We start from the raw sequence: 16,839 nt of genomic DNA on the forward strand, positions 1-16,839 counted from the left end.
GCCGCAGATAGAGCTTCTTTGTGTGCGACTGAATGAGCCCAATAATATCTTCTCCAAGCTGTGGAAATATTTCATTAGACAAGAATCCTTGAAGTCCTTTGGTCACATAACTTCCCCACAAAATGTATAAATGGATCCTGTCTAAACCAAGACCATTGCCGAATATCCTATTACAACGCTCCACTGGCTTCACCTACTAATGCTGATTGCTCGATCAGCTCCAGTTTTAGCTAGTTCAGATCCTACTTTTCCCCTCGTTCTGAAAATATAAGCCTTGGATAAAGCCATTTTATCACAGAAGTCAAGGCAGCTTTCAAAGAATGACAACATACATGGGTTTCACAAAGGTTTTACAGTATTCGTGGATCGCAAAAACCTGGAATACTTCAAGGCTGCTAAAAGGCTTTCCTCAACAGTGGAACTTACGTTTGCAGGATTCCTATTCCATGTGACTTTCTCTCCTGACACTCATAATTATAAAGAAGATGTCTTATGTCAACAGTTTGAAGTTTCAGAAACCGTGCCTTACCTCCAAAGAACTGTCTCCATAAAGGGGTAACTTTTCTCCTAAGATTCAAAAGAAATACCCAAGAGTTGTAATTCAAGCAGATGGATGTCTGATATACAAGACTAGATTATTTGTACCTACTGTTAAAGTGTAAAAAGAGTTCATAAGGCCTTAACTGCCAGACACTGGAGGTTTCATAAAATGGTAGAACTAGTGATTAGACAATCTAGCGGTGTCCATTAATCTGATAGTACAGTATGCCATTACCTATCCCACATACTGTTACCTCTTCAACCAGGACATTAGATGTATATTAATATGGACATTATATATGAGTTGCCTCTTTTGTAATGATAATACTATTTTTGTTATAATGGATACGTTTACAAAGGAAAGCCATTTATTTATTAAGGATTTTTATCACCTCCATAGATGTCCAGAGGACATTGTATTTGAGGTGTCCAATTCACTGCATGATTTTAGAAGGGGTTTCTGTGACATCATCCAAATAAAGCAACATCTCGTTACCTCTCATCACGCACAATCCAATGGGCACACAGAAGAAGTAAATGAAACAATGGATTAGTATCTTCAAACATATATTAATTTCCAACAAGACAATTTGTTTAACCTACTACTTACAGCCATATTTGCATATAATAATGTAAAACAATCTACCAGTCAAACATACTTTTTCCAAACTTTGATATATTATAGTATTTTATATACTTTGTCATTCAATAAATGTATCTTTTCTTATTGGATAATTAGCTTTTCATCAACAAACTTAAATTATAAGGGTACCCTTAGCTGAATTAAGAAGTGGTAGCCCTAAATAGATGATATTCCTAGAACTACATGGCCAAAAGCATTTTTTAGAAAGCAGATCGGGTCATTATCTAATTCTGGAGGATGACATGCTCAGCGGAAATGTTATGAAGCAGTGCGCTCCATAGTAGTAGATTCATTGGTTGTGCTCCAAACACAGCTTGTAAAATCCAAAATAGTAAAAGAATGTAAAAATAGTTATGATCAGCACAAGACTCAGGATATATGGCACAAGTCAAAAAAAGAATCAGCGTTTTCAAATACTAAAGTAGTTTGTATATTTAGTATTCTCCAATTATGCTGGGAATGTTTCACCTTGCATATACAGTATATCTTGTCCCATTGTAACATTAATTTTGTTTCTTTAATATATATATTAAAGAAACAAAAAAGTGAAGAGAGAGCGCCTTCTAGTGCAATATTATTAATTATAAGTAACCTTCACCATGTATAGTCACCCTCTGTGTGAATGGGGGTGTACATTATAAAGTGGAATACACCACTTTTATATCAGCATGAACAACCAATAGGGTCCTCAGGTTTTACTTTCTGGAACTGACTTGATATCTTACTTCATACAACACCAAGCATGATATAAATGCATAGGGAGGAAAAAGAGAACCATAGTGTAAAACTATACACACAAATTTATTTAAACACTTAGAGCAAAATAGAATGCCCGTACATCAAAATATGTATTGTGGTATACACCGCTGGTAGAGGATATCATCTGTCATAGCATCCACCACCTCAATGCGTTTCGTCCGTTCAAAGTATTGTGGACTTCATCAGGAGGATAGCTAATTGTAATGCTAGTAGTCTATATATACCCTAATCCATTAGCCTAATTGATAGGCGTGTGTACCGCCTAAAGCTCCATAGTTTGCGTTCCATAAACCAGGAAGTAACCCGGAAGTGCGTTATAAGTGCCGGAAGTTGACATTTGGCTTCCGCTTGTCATAAATCTCCACCTGGCATCTAAGGCTTCAGAATGCATATCCCCCGTTAGGAGTGCACCGGCACACTGGATACACTGAAACGGTCACAATGCCGTCAGCTCCAGCTTTAGATGCCAGCCAGAGATTAATGACAAGCGGAAGCCAAATGTCAACTTCCGGCGCTTGGGACGCACTTCCGGGTTACTTCATGGTTTATGGAGCGCAAGCTACGGAGCTTTTGGCAGTACACACGCATATCAATTAGGCTAATGGATTAGGGTATATATAGACTACTGGCATTAAAACTAGCTATCCTCCTAGGAGGCGCTCTCTCTCCACTTTTTTGTTTCTTCAGGATTTATACGCTGTCTGAACAACAGTTGATGGGAGAAGGAGCTGCCACCCTTAATACCTGGGGAGTGCGTTAGTTGACAAAAACTAACTTAAAACAACTTGACTGAAGGACTAAGCGCCGTATACCACGTCCTTTGTCTATCTATCTATCTATCTATCTATCTATATATATATATATATATACATATATCAAATTGAAAGATTTGTTTTTGAAATATTTAAAACTAATTAAATGATGTAAAATGGGATTTCATGCAAGCAGTATATGAACTAGAGATTAAGTACTGTCTGAGAAGAATGTATTCATAGCCATAACTCAATAATAATGACTGCCCTTAATGAAGTGTGCACACTTAATTTTTAAATATTATGCAAATCATTATTTATAGGGCAGTCTTTGCCTTTTGTCAATCTTGTCAGAGGTTGCTGATGGCATAGAACTGTCCAACTGCAGCAATCAACTGGGTCAACAAAGCTTCTAATGGATCCTGTGTCTATGTTGGCCTCACTCAACTGATTCAGACAACAGAACTGTTGTTGATGCCTCTTTCCTAAGTAGTTGCTATTGTCGGTAAATTATTTTTACACTTGGGTGTAAATATTGACAACAACACCACGGCCTGTTGTTTTAGATAGCTTAAAAACAAAATTAAGGGCTACATAGAGATAGAGATAGTAGATGTGAACATGCATATGCAAATACACATTTCAAAGAAGTTCTAATACTTAAGTTATTTTATTTTAAAGCACTAATTGGAGTCTAGAAATTGCAGCACAAACAGGTGGCTTGATTTTCAGATTATACATGTATTACATTTGAAACATTATTTGTTGTTGTTGTTGTTGAATGTGATCTTTTATGTAATGAAACAGAAAACTATAGCTGGGTCCATCTTCATCTTGTACACAGTAACTATATTACTATGGCCAAATTGTAGCCAATACTCCTTCCTCATAGAGAACAGTGAACCTATAGCACATATATCTATGTATTATATTCAACTCCAGATTCATATATGTAAGAAATGTGTGCTTTAGTCTGAAAATCACACCCTATATTTCATCAGGTGAATTTATACAAACTTTGCAAAAAAAATCATTTGTTACAGGGATTGCACATTTTCTGAATAGGTTACACTCTAATGTATTTGTATATTATAGGGACCATGTCGCAGGGAAATGGAAAGTGTATTAAATCACTTAAAGATCATGAACACCTTGAGTCCCAGAGGATTTCACATTCCAAACTGTGACAAAAAAGGATTCTACAAGAAAAAACAAGTAAGTTACAGTACATGAACTGCTTCATATTTCCCTTTAATTACTATCTTTTTATGCTTTACCTGAAATTAACATGGCAATTACACCAAATATGGAAATAAGTTTTAAGGGTTTTTCATACATGTGTTAAAATTGTAATAAAAATGCATGAAAACTATTGGCTGGACAATAGTGTCAGTATGGTGACTGCATCTGACATTGAATGTTGTCATCATCTAATCATACTTTCTACCCTATATAATCAAGTGGTTCACTCCAGGCACACCGGGCAGCATGGATGGTGTAATGGTTAGCATTACTTTTTCACAGCAATGAGGTCATTGGTTAGATTCCCACCACGGCCATAACTGTGTGAAGTTTGTGAATTCTCCCTGTGCTTGCGTGGGTTCCTCCGGGTGCTCCGGTTTTGTCTCACACTCCAATAATATAAAGATAGGTTCATTAGCTTCTGGAAAAACAAATAACCTTAGTGTGTATATGTGTGTACATGTGGTAGGGCTTGTAGAGTGTAAGCACCACTGGGAAAGGCACTGATGTGGATGGCCAAATATTCTCTGTAAAGTGCTGCGGAATATGTGTGCGATATAAATAACTTGTAATAAAAAATTAATAAATAGAACTACCACTTTTAACTGATTTAGCCTCCTATGTAGGACTGACACTACCATTGGGTAACCCTAGGCAATTGCCTAGGGCCCGAATGGTGAGAGGTCACCGAAAACAATGAATGAGTGACAAAATGAAGGATAAGCAGTGAGCTATTGGCTGCTGGTCATCAATGTTAGTGATATCCCGGGAGTATGTCATCTGGCTATGATGTCACAGTCAAGCTCCTTATTTCCAGCGTGTGGAGCAGACGATGCCACTCTTACCTCCCTCCTTCTAACGTAAAGGGTGGCAGCATAACACTGAAGCGTTAAAGAGGATGCATGGCAGCTTATACGGTACCCCACGGCTTGTGCAGGCCCTGCACAGGTATAACTATTTCTAACATAGAGTCATCCACTACATGTCTACCTTACATACTGTTGTCTTTGGCATTTACAGGACATTTTAGATAAAACAAAAATCACCTGCAGAGCTTGCTGAGTAGTATGTACCTCTGTACTCAATTTACTCAACAGTCATGATTTGAAAAACATTTTTTTTCAAACAGGTAAAAATGTTCATTAATAATTTTCAACATTTTCAAATTAAACATTTCAAAGTATAAATATTTTATTATTTGTAATCAACCGTTACAACAACTAATAATTATTATTTTGTTATCAGTCAAGTGTTAGTTAGACAATGAAATACAATTTTGAAGTGTTTGCCATGTTTACTTCATATTCGCACCTATTGCAGTATTAGTAACATAAACCTTAATATATTTAACTACAACATACAAATGTCAGGTAGGGTCACTGTTTTTATTTGCCTTGCTGTTCATGACAACAGCTCAGTGAGCAATGCTTTGTCATACCTCATCACTCATTGTTGGCACTGACCTTAATACCAGTGCTCCTTGGTTTAAAAAAAGCAGGGCTTTTCTATGATGAACCAAGAGGCTAAATACTGCATTCACCATATGACTGTGACATATTAGTTCCCTAAATTGTAACTGGCTATTCAGGAGTTCCTAGAAGAACTTGGTTGACTCTTATTACCAATAGAAACTTGAGAAAGTCATTAATCTAACTTTGCAAATGGCTTCAGAGATACAAGTTACATGTAAATGAAATTATACCTTCTAAGAAGTATGAAAACTAATGCTGCAAGCATTGATCTTTCTTTGCTAACCTTTTATGATTTTAAGCTACATGAAATAAGTTTTTTATTTATGCAAATCCAAAAACCATTTAGGCAAAATGTATTGCTCTAGAAAAAATCTCTGTGTCTTTCCTTTGTGTGTGTTAAATTTCTCAGTTAAATTACATTTAAAATGTGGCAGCACTCATCATGGCCATACCAAACATATTTCATAATTTAATGAATACTCAGACAGGTCTCCTAAGGTCGTATAATAATGTAAGGAGACTTCAGTACTGGTCTAGACCTGAAACAGGATAGATCTCTCCTTACTAAGATGCCTGCAATCATCCCTGTGCTCTAGTCATCCATGAAATCCTATACACATGTTTCAACCTTCCCCCACAGCACCTATTCTCACATATGGGCATATTCAAGTGGGTGCAAGATTTAGCGAGGTGAAAAACCTTGCGCCCAATTTTGGATAACCGCGGGTATGCACGCTCCCGATACCCGCGGTATCCAATAAAAGAAAAGTGGTTGCGGGATTTTCAGCTCTGAATACCCCATGCCGCGTAAAAAAAATAATTCTGCACTTACCTGCCCAGGGGTTTCCACCTCTCTTGTTGGCCTCCCCTCTATCTTCTCACTGGAGAGAGGGCTGCTGGGAGTCCCAGGGGCTGCTGGGAAGATCCAGGGGCTGCTGGGAGGGACAAGGGCTGCTGGGAGATGCAGTTCTCCCAGCGTCCATTCCGGGGGGCCACACTGACACTGAAGGCGGACACATACATCGGAGGTCACACACTCATGCACACACACACTCACTCATACACACTCACACACACTACAATCACATTTGCTCTGGAGGTGCGAGAATAAAACCCTCCTGGTGCGAACAATAGAAAAAAAACTGCACCTAATTGAATAGCAAAAAATCTCCACCTGCATGCATAACCTCGCAGGTGCGGGTTTTTTTGCTTTTCTCACACACAATTGAATATACCCCATATTCATGTTATTTGTTCTTTGCAGCAATAATCAATCTCTACTCTGTCTTCTCCATGTCCTGATTGATATTGATATCCAGACAGCATATAATGTACTCAGATGCAAAGAGGAAAAAGACACAAAATTGCACAGGCCATTGTGTAATTTGTGGAGCATAACTTTTTCCCAGACATACCTCACACTCTAACATGGGAAGCACACAAGGCGATCCGCCGCAGGGAAATCATAAACCTGGCCTCAAGTGAATTCAAATTTTAAAACGTTTCCAAGTTGAAGACTTCAATAGCAACACTTTCTAAAAAGAATACTTACCTACATTATTTTGCAGTCAAATGACAGCTCAACCACTTAGTCTTGAGCAAGGTTGTCAGCACCTTGCAATGGCTCCACCAACAATACAGTACTTTGAAAGGGACAACAAGGCAGTGTCAATTCTGGCTCAAAAACAGATAACTAAAACCATGACACAGCATTAAGTAAATAAAAGTGGCCTTGGACTAACTACTATATGTCCCTCAAAACATTGCAAACTCCTTTGGTGAATACTGCTCTAAATTGTATGCATTACATTCTGGGGTCACATTCAGAAAATGAAAAGATCAAGGAATTCTTAAAAAATGCCATCTTCCATGTCTGAATAGCTTGCAAGTGGCTTCACAAAGAGCCTTGCCTTATGCAGTTATTGTTCTCAAGTTTTGCAGCACTTGCACCTGCTCTCTCATGGCTTCTCCTAAACTATTTAGCATGATTCAGTGAGGTAAATTTGAAGGAGGCACCACTGGGGCAAACATATTTGTCATTCCAAGGAATTATACAACTTGATATAGCTACAGACCCATATATTTGCTCAATGTGGATCTGAAATAATTCTAAAAATTACTGGTGAACAGTTTAGATTCAGCCATCAGTACGCTAGTTCACCTGAATTAAGTGAACTTTATAACAGGCAACTGATAACAGAACCAAGGCAATTCATTTAATACCTGCTGTAAACAAACTAACTGTCCCCACACTGGTATTGTGCTTGCTGCAGACAATACATTCATCTATGTAGCTTTGGCCATTCATGTTTTAAACTTTAAGCACAATGGGCTTTGTTGGTCAATCCTTTGAATGTGTTTTGGTGCTGTATTACAGTCTCTCTGCATTGGTTCTGCAAATTGCAGAATTTCACCCTCTTTTCAAATATGATATAAGGCGGGTCTTTTGTTGGTCTCCTCTACTCTGTATCATAGTTATGGAACTATTGACAGATAGAATCTGTCACAACCCAAATATTAAGGGAATTATGGCTGGCATAAGCAGGCAATGTAATACTCACAGTCACAGGGCTGCATACTTCCTTAACGCCCTATGGAAACAGATTCATGGCTTTGGCCATGTTTCCAATTTCAACTCAACATTCACAAGACAGAAGATATCACCTCTAATATGATCTCAGGAGTGCAACAGTGCCCTTAAAGCAACAACAACTTCTGCTGGCTTTTAAAACGTAAAATACCTAATAACCTAATTGACCAGATGTCACGATGGTGGTGGTTTGAAAATAAAAACAAAAACACACATTTGGTTCTAGTTTGGTTTCTTTCTCTTTCCTTTTTGGGCAGATTGTCTTTGTTATGTGAGGAGAAATAAGCAAATGAATGCTACTTTCTGGAAGTCTTCTGTAAAAAAAGAACAACAACAAAGTATAATTTGTGTGTCTTCTGCATACATAATTACTGATATTTGTGGCAAAAAGAGCCAAAATAGGCAGTGAGATTTTACTCACCTAATTGACACAATAAAAATTTTCTCCCTGAGAATACTATACCTATTTCAAGCTCTACCAGTTAGAATTCGCTCAGTATTCTAAACAGCCAGTAGCAATATATATCTAAATTCTGTCTGCTTTGGCAAGAGTCCTGGTGTTCTATATAGGCGTCCTAAGGAAACAACCCAAATAGAAATATTCCAATGTGTAATAACTTTCCCACCGGCTCAACATCACAAAACATTTAGCAAATGGACTAATATTATTAATAAAAAATTATCAGACTGGCGCACGTAGGCTGGTTGTTATAATTGACCAAAAAGAACAGCTGCATACACCTATGGGTCTGTGGATACCCAATTAAGACGACCAAAAGGTGATCAAACACAAATGGAAAGAAATGGTGTTACGCTAATATTCTAAATACTGTAAATAAATATCAAAACTAAAACATTAAAAAATGAACTGAATATGGCAGAAAACCAACAAACGAATTCAAGACACCAAATTTGTTAAAGGAATCAACATTCTTTATATAAATTGTACTGGAAAATACCTAGTTAAAATACAACATAAACTAAAATATATATTCAGTATAAAAGGGGAAAATCGTGCCCCATTCAACTTCATTACACTCTTTTGATAAAACTTCATGGAATTGAAGCGAAACGTGTTAGTGGATTACCACACATTGCTAAAAGTCTGTCGGACATTGGCACTGTGCTAGTAACAGTATTTAAAAAAATTACACTTTCAGTATATAATACAGAATCAAATCACTTGCCCCTTCCCATTCTACAGGCTAATTTGGGCAGGTCATACAACCTCTAGGGGCTTAATATCTGCCTTTTATCATCTTCTCCTCAAATGGGACAACTTTCAAAAGAATTTCATGAGCTAAAGTGAAAGGAGAACATAGGGGAACCAGGAAAATGGACTCAAATCCTCAAGAAAGAACAATGTGCTCTATTTGCATTAAGGAAAACTTATATAAACTCCAGTTTAGATCCTATCTTATTGTACCTTCAAGGCTATGAGCTATCACCCCAACCTTGACAAAATCTAAGCTGAGCTTCTGGCAAGAGGTTCAACTCTTTATTAAATAAAGTTTTAACTCCCCACCAACATTTCATTGTTACTTCTCCCACACCCAATACTAGATGTTCCTAAGCAGACATTACAATGAATAGTTCATATCCTTAATTGATATACAGGCAGGTGCATAAATATTGGGACATTGACAGAATTTTCATATTTTGGCCTCTATTCACCACCACAATGGCTTTGAAATGAAACAAACAAGAAGTGCTTTAACTGCAGACTTTCAGATTTAATTTGAGGGTAATTACATCCAAATCAGGTGAACGGTGTAGGAATTACAACGGTTTCTATATGTGCCTCCCACTTTTTAAGGGGCCATCAACTCAAAAGCTATTTCATGGACAGGTGTGGGCTATTCCCTCATTTCATTATCAATTAAGCAGGTAAAAGGTCTGGAGTTGACTCTAGGTGTGACATTTGCATTTGGAATCAGTTGCTGTCAACTCTCAATATGAGATCCAAAGATATGTCACTATCAGTGAAGCAAGCCATCATTAGGCTGAAAAATCAAAACAAACCCATCGGAGAGATAGCAAAAACATTAGGTGTGGCCAAATCAACTGTTTGGAACATTCTTAAAAAGAAAGAACGCACCGGAGAGCTCAGCAACACCAAAAGACCCTGAAGACCACGGAAAACAACTGTGGTGGATGACAGAAGAATTATTTCCCTGGTGAAGAAAAACCCCTTCACAACAGTTGGCCAAATCAAGAACACTCTCCAGGAGGTAGGTGTATATGTGTAAAAGTCAACAATCAAGAGAAGACTTCAAAGAGTGAATATAGAGGGTTCACCACAAGATGTAAACCATTGGTGAGCCTCAAAAACAGGAAGACCAGATTAGAGTTTGCCAAACAACATCTAAAAAAGCCATTACAGTTCTGGAACAACATCCTATGGACAGATGAGACAAAGATCAACTTGTACTAGAGTGATGGGAAGAGAAGAGTATGGAGAAGGAAAGGAACTGCTCATGATCCAAATCATACCACCTCATCAGTGAAGCATGGTGGTGGTAGTGTCATGGCATGGGCATGTATGGCTGCCAATGGAACTGGTTCCCTTGTATTTATTGATGATGTGACTGCTGACAAAAGCAGCAGAATGAATTCTGAAGTGTTTCGGGCAATATTATTTGCTCATATTCAGTCAAATGCTTCAGAACTCATTGGAAGGTGCTTCACAGTGCAGATGGACAATGACCCAAAGCATACTGCAAAAGCAACCAAAGAGTTTTTTAAGGCTAAAAAATGTTATGTAATGGCCAAGTCAATCCCCTGACCTGAATCCGATTGAGCATGCATTTCACTTGATGAAGATAAAACTGAAGGGAAAATACCCCAAGAACAAGCAGGAACTGAAGACATTTGCAGTAGAGGCCTGGCAGAGCATCACCAGGGATGAAACCCAGTGTCTGGTGATGTCTATGCGTTCCAGACTTCAGGCTGTAATTGCCTGCAAAGGATTTGCAACAAAGTATTAAAAAGTGAAAGTTAGATTTAGGATTGTTTAGTTTGTCCCATTACTTTTGGCCCCTTAAATAGTGGGAGGCACATATAGAAACCGTTGTAATTCCTACACCGTTCACCTGATTTGGATGTAATTACCCTCAAATTAAATCTGAAAGTCTGCAGTTAAAGCGCATCTTGTTTATTTCATTTCAAAGCCATTGTGGTGGTGAATAGAGGCCAAAATATGAAAATTCTGTCAATGTTCCAGTATTTATGCACCTGACTGTAGTTGTTTTATAGCTCTTCATTGGCAGAACACTAAACTTCCTATAATGGCAGGCACTAATCAGAAATATCTGGCAAATATATAAACTAGGACTCCTAACTGGAATAATTCATGAGATCCCTAGTCTATTTAGTATTGCTTTGAAATCACGGATCCACTTCTTCGACACTTTCCTAAATTACTGTCTCCTTCTCCAGCTCCATTCACTTCCTGACCTGCTCTCTCTCACTTGTACCATCTCATCCTTTTGTTTATCCCATCCTAACTCCCACATTTGGAGTTAACATTTCTCTTCAATCTTCAAAATGTTTATATCCATCTTCTGCATTTATATGATTGTACAAAGCATATAACCCATATCACCATTCTCTTTTTAACTGTACCATTCCATATCTGCATTTTTAAATGCTAGTTAAAATACTTTTTTTCCCTTTTAAAAAAAATTATTTTAAGGAGAAGACAAATCAACAGAATTTCAAATTACACAAAACGTCACTGAACTTTGCTTACAATATTTACAGAATTTGTTTCCGAAGGATCCAAGGTTCATTTTCATCTTGGTGGGTACATAGTAGTTGCAGTTAGTCATGGTGACTTTCTGGCCCATCTATTTGTCCCTGACCCTGTTTATTGCTTACAATGGTACCAGGCACACCTGGATATATTTTATAAACAGGTGTTTTCTGCATTAAAGATAACGATCACTATATTGTCACATACACACATGTTCTAAAGTGAAGATGTTTGTCACATAGCATGAAGCAACCTGAGCTGTCGGTTAATGTTTGATTGTGCCAGACAGAAGATATCACATTGGCCCAGTTTTCTGTAGCACCTAGCATTTTTATAACTTGGAGACTAGAAAACAGCAGGTGCTCTGATGTCTTAAATAACCGTGATACAACTGTTTAGTATAGAGAAAAATTATCCGAAGTGACTAATTTTAATAGAATTATTAGTCTGTGCTCTATGCTATGTTTCCTGACCACAACATTGTTTTCCAACATACATTTTCTGTTAAAAATATATTTCTCTCTTTTAATTAAAAGTACATTAATCACATTGTTTAGAACAAACTGGTTTAGATAGATTTATTATGCTAATGATTTTTTCATAATCTTGAGAACCATATCTCATTAAAAATTTCAACTGCATATAAAACAGCAAATGCAATTTCTGATGTAAACATTTGGATAATACCCCTGGACCTTAGTAGTGTAAAAATACTTTTTTCTCATTTATTTCCAACTTTTTTATATTAATACTGTACAAGAACAGTATATCAGGTAGTTAAGTATACATTCTTAATGCTAAAACAACCTAAAAGTTGGTATAAGATTACTTTTCATACTTTTAGATGGTCTTGTTAGGCTGAGATTAAAAATATATGCCTCTTTTGATCAGTTCTTGCAATGTTAAAGGACACATATTGCAGTATTAGCGAGCAATTATATGTTCAATCAAAGGAAGGACCAAATACTTTGACATCAATTACTGACCTTCAATCTGTATTGTAAAGTTAGTAGCAGGACCAAATACTGCCCTATATGCAGGGAGGGGAAAGTAATAAATTCCTTTGTTGAATGTCTGTTAGTGGCATCTCCCTTATATATCAGGAAATGCTTAGCATACTGCTAATTGAGAAGAAAAATGCAATCTAAGCTGCAGGGGAAAAGTGGTGACTGCAAATGAAAAAAGCTGTGGCAACACATAGAATATCAAATTGAGGCTAATTCTTACATTGGAGCAAAGCAAAACAACATGTAACTACATCTGGAACAAACCCATGTTGCAATGGAAGGGGTGTAAATAAATTTATTTATATTTAAATAATGGCTTCTTTGAATGTAGCCCACAAATAATGGACAGATTTATCTTTACGCAGCAATTTAGATTTGCGTTTGGACACACCCCTCTCAAATCTAAACCTCTGCAAATTTTAACGACTTGCCTGGCATGGTCACATTTTTACAACCAAACCAGGCTGTGCGTTATCTGATTTGGTCTCAATAATGCAACCAGTCAGATAAACAGACAATCTTTCAGGAGCTGCTACTCTCAGCGGGACTTTCCGGTCCCTCTGCTTCCCTGCTCCCTCCCCCAGTGTCTGCCATGCTGCCGACCACTGCTGATCGGTCAGCACAGCAGGACCCCCCCACCCAGCGGCTGCAGAGATAAGCAGCCACTGGGAAAAAGTAAAATAACCTCCCCCCTCACCCCCCAGTGTACCTGGCGCCTGAAGCTGCTGTGAAAAGGAAAGTCACGATGTTTCCGATGTTTGAAAAATGATTTTTTACAAACATTAAAGAAAAAATTTTTTTATGAAATTATTTTGGACGAGATAAAATACATGTTCTCCACCTGATTCACTCATAGAAAAAAACTCAACAAATTTCTGAGCAGTTTTTAGAAAATGTTTTGTTGGTTAAGTGGTTAAATCAACCCCACCTGCAGTGCAACATGGTTTTGCCAAGGTGCAAAGTTACGTGCTCTTTTTTTTTTGCTTTGCTCCTAACTTGGAATCAGCCCCTGTGTGGAACCATTTGGCATGGTATTTGTGAATTCTGCATTTCTCAGCATGTATAGCCTACAAATAAAGCTGGCACAACAACAATGTCAATTGTTTCTGCTCTGTCGTGTGCTTTCAATTCCTAGCAAAATAAAACTTACACTGTAAATTCACTACATAACACTTTATGCTGAATTCTGCTTGAGAAGCATGTGATATTTTGATGTCATATGTGGACTGAGGTCCACATAATATCTTGGCAAATTTTGCATATCCCTAATGGTAAATAGTGTTACCTCCATCAACATGTGTATAAGGTCATCAACCAGCGAAATGGATTACAGAATAACCTTATGTACTCAGCAAACCAAATGCTTTAGAAATTGTTGCTTTATTTCCATATTTGGGCTAAACATCGATTTAAAAACATATTTAAAAATATTGCTCCCTTGATTGACCCAACCTAAAGTATCCATACACCGTCCTGTTATCTCTCATTCTCTGGATACAAATAATTGCATACAACTGCACTCACAGATATTTGGCATACTTTCCAGCTATTCTTGAATGTGCATTTAGCATTAATAATGTATTTAACAATGAATTGTATTACATTTTACCTAATGTGATTTATTTTTACCCATAGATTTACAGTATCTTTATTTCACACAGTAAAGCATCCCAATTATATCAAGTCAACTTGTATTTACATAACTAACAGTACATTTGTTTTGCAGTGTCGTCCATCTAAAGGCAGGAAAAGAGGAAATTGCTGGTGCGTAGATAAATATGGACAGCCTCTTCCTGGATATGATGTGAATAATAAAGGAGATGTCAATTGCTATAACTTGGAAAATAAATGAGTTATTTAATTTAGCATGGACACACTGAAAACATTTGATCAATCAAAAGCTATTGGAAGGACTAGAGTACAGTATGGACTTTACTTGACATGAAGCTGCAAACTGAACTTCTTACGAAGATTGAATATATAAATAGATTGTTGACGTCACAGCTGAAACCTGCCACTGATAATCTTGCAGTTGTCTTTAGCTCTGATTTTCCGTGTTAATCTGCACTATTAACCCTAAAACAGGTGACCTAGTGGAATAAAAGCCCTTCTTAATGGATTCAGGGAGTCTCCATTGACCATTAAATACACAAAATACAACTTTGACCAATTTTATTCTGCAAGATACTGTTGTTTATTGTAAAAAAAAGAAACAAGAATCTATCCTCTTAATCCCTCAGATTTAGCTTTTATTTCTGCAGGTCTACCGGGAAATTTATCTGCACGGGTAATTATTTTTGTATTTTTGTTTTTTAAATTTAATGAGGATTTAAATTGTTTTTAAGACAACGCTATTTTTCTGTTTAAATATATTATGAATATTGTTGGTCTGTATTTAATATATTGTTTTTATATAAACTTTATTTAAACCTAATTTAATTATACATTGTTGACCCACAAAGCATTTTCTTTAAAAGATAGAGTGGGAACGATTTGTATTTAGATAGAATTTTTTCAAATTATACGGAATAGATATAGGGAAATATTTCAAAAAAAGGATATGAAATGGAAAACTGAGGTTCTAAGGGGAAATATCTATTTCAAATGAATCTGCAGAGAGTTTGCTTTGAGATCGTGGTTGCTAATTCACTCTTTCTGTATTGGTGATGACAGGATTTTAAAAAATCATTAATTTTCTCATTATGTAAATTTTCAACTGACCTATATCACCGACACCTGTTATATCATTGTCTATTCTAGTAGTCTATGCTGTATACATGTATTAAGCATACACTTGAAAAGAGAAAATAAAAAAGAGGACATGTTGTACTAAATTTGAGTGGCACATGATTGGGTGGTGCTACTTTTAATCAAATTAATCAGGGAATACCAACAGTCTCATCACTAACTAGCAGGTGTTTCTTAATGGGATGTTTAGTGATAGATTTACTGTTTGCTGCTTCCTTTGGTGTCTATATTTGGAATTAATAGACCTAACCAACATGTAGATTACAGAATTGTTTATGAAGGAAAAACAAGCAAGAAACTATTTGGATAATGAATGTAAAAGCAAATTTAATCAGAATCATAGCCCAGAACTAGCCATGGCAAAGTCAATAATTAGAACTATGTTAACGATAAAAACTGTTAAATTACAGTTCTGCCTAGATTTCTGGGTAATTAGGTGTTGTTTTAAACTCACAAAGAGCACAGTGCTTCAATTCATTTTAGCGTTTATATGTCCATCGAAACTTGGGAAGTCTCATGACTTTTCCTAAATATTGAACATTTGCCAAGAATATAGCTTCTATTATTCAGCTCTCAAGAGTCAAGTTAAAGAAAAAATTTAAAAGTGTTGATGCAATTGATAAATGTAAAACATTTTAATTAAATGTATGACCAGATATCAATTCATTGTCTAGCTAACATGTCCATTTCAAAAGGGACATTTACTACATTTTATACATTGTTTTTGTTTAAACATTGCATAGCGCGCAATTGTTATTTATTTTGTGTTGTTTAATATGTGCACAAAAATCTCAATTTTCACTATTTTATTGTTGGAATAAACATATACATTGTGTAGCTGTGGTTGTTTTCACTCTCGCCTTCAGCTTCTGCGTCTTGTTACTATTTATTCTACAGAATAGGCATTTTATTATTACTAACTAGTTGATAATTACTGTTGGCTTTACTACATGTGTCATACAAAAATTGGAACAGGAGATAGACAAAGAGGCACTAACTAATAGAAAAATACTTATGTATTTAATACGTCCCTTGGGTCGGGAATAAGTCGTCATGTACTTCTTTCTTAGTGTGTCTCTGGATCAGATTCTTAGTCGTTTCGCTCAGCGTGTTGTGTGCAGTGAAAAAAGAGAAACATACGTTGTGTTACTGTCATGCAATCACCATTTGATTTAAAACAAACGACAGAAAAGGCCCCAAGCTATGAGGGATTTGCAGTAGAGCGTACCCTACTCACAGGAAAAAACTGTGATAATCTCATAAAGGTTTCTTTACATAGACCATCCCTCACCACACGTGTTCAGGAAATGCCAGGTACTGCATACCATTCAC

General features: G+C 36.6%; 1 protein-coding gene across 1 annotated transcript in view; it reads left to right on the forward strand.

Annotated features, from left to right (window-relative positions):
• The window catches only part of IGFBP3 (insulin like growth factor binding protein 3), a 49,153-nt gene extending 32,870 nt beyond the window's left edge, over positions 1-16,283 (forward strand). Inside the window, exons 4-5 of the mRNA XM_088445653.1 lie at positions 3,790-3,909; positions 14,486-16,283. Of these exons, the coding sequence (XP_088301779.1) occupies positions 3,790-3,909; positions 14,486-14,611 (246 nt within the window). The 3' untranslated portion in view covers positions 14,612-16,283. The remainder of the gene's footprint in view (positions 1-3,789; positions 3,910-14,485) is intronic.
• The last annotated feature ends 556 nt before the right edge of the window (positions 16,284-16,839 follow it).

Source organism: Taudactylus pleione, unplaced genomic scaffold (genome assembly GCF_031769625.1).
Source record: "Taudactylus pleione unplaced genomic scaffold, aTauple2 ptg000386l, whole genome shotgun sequence".
Classification (NCBI taxonomy): Eukaryota; Metazoa; Chordata; class Amphibia; order Anura; family Myobatrachidae; genus Taudactylus; species Taudactylus pleione.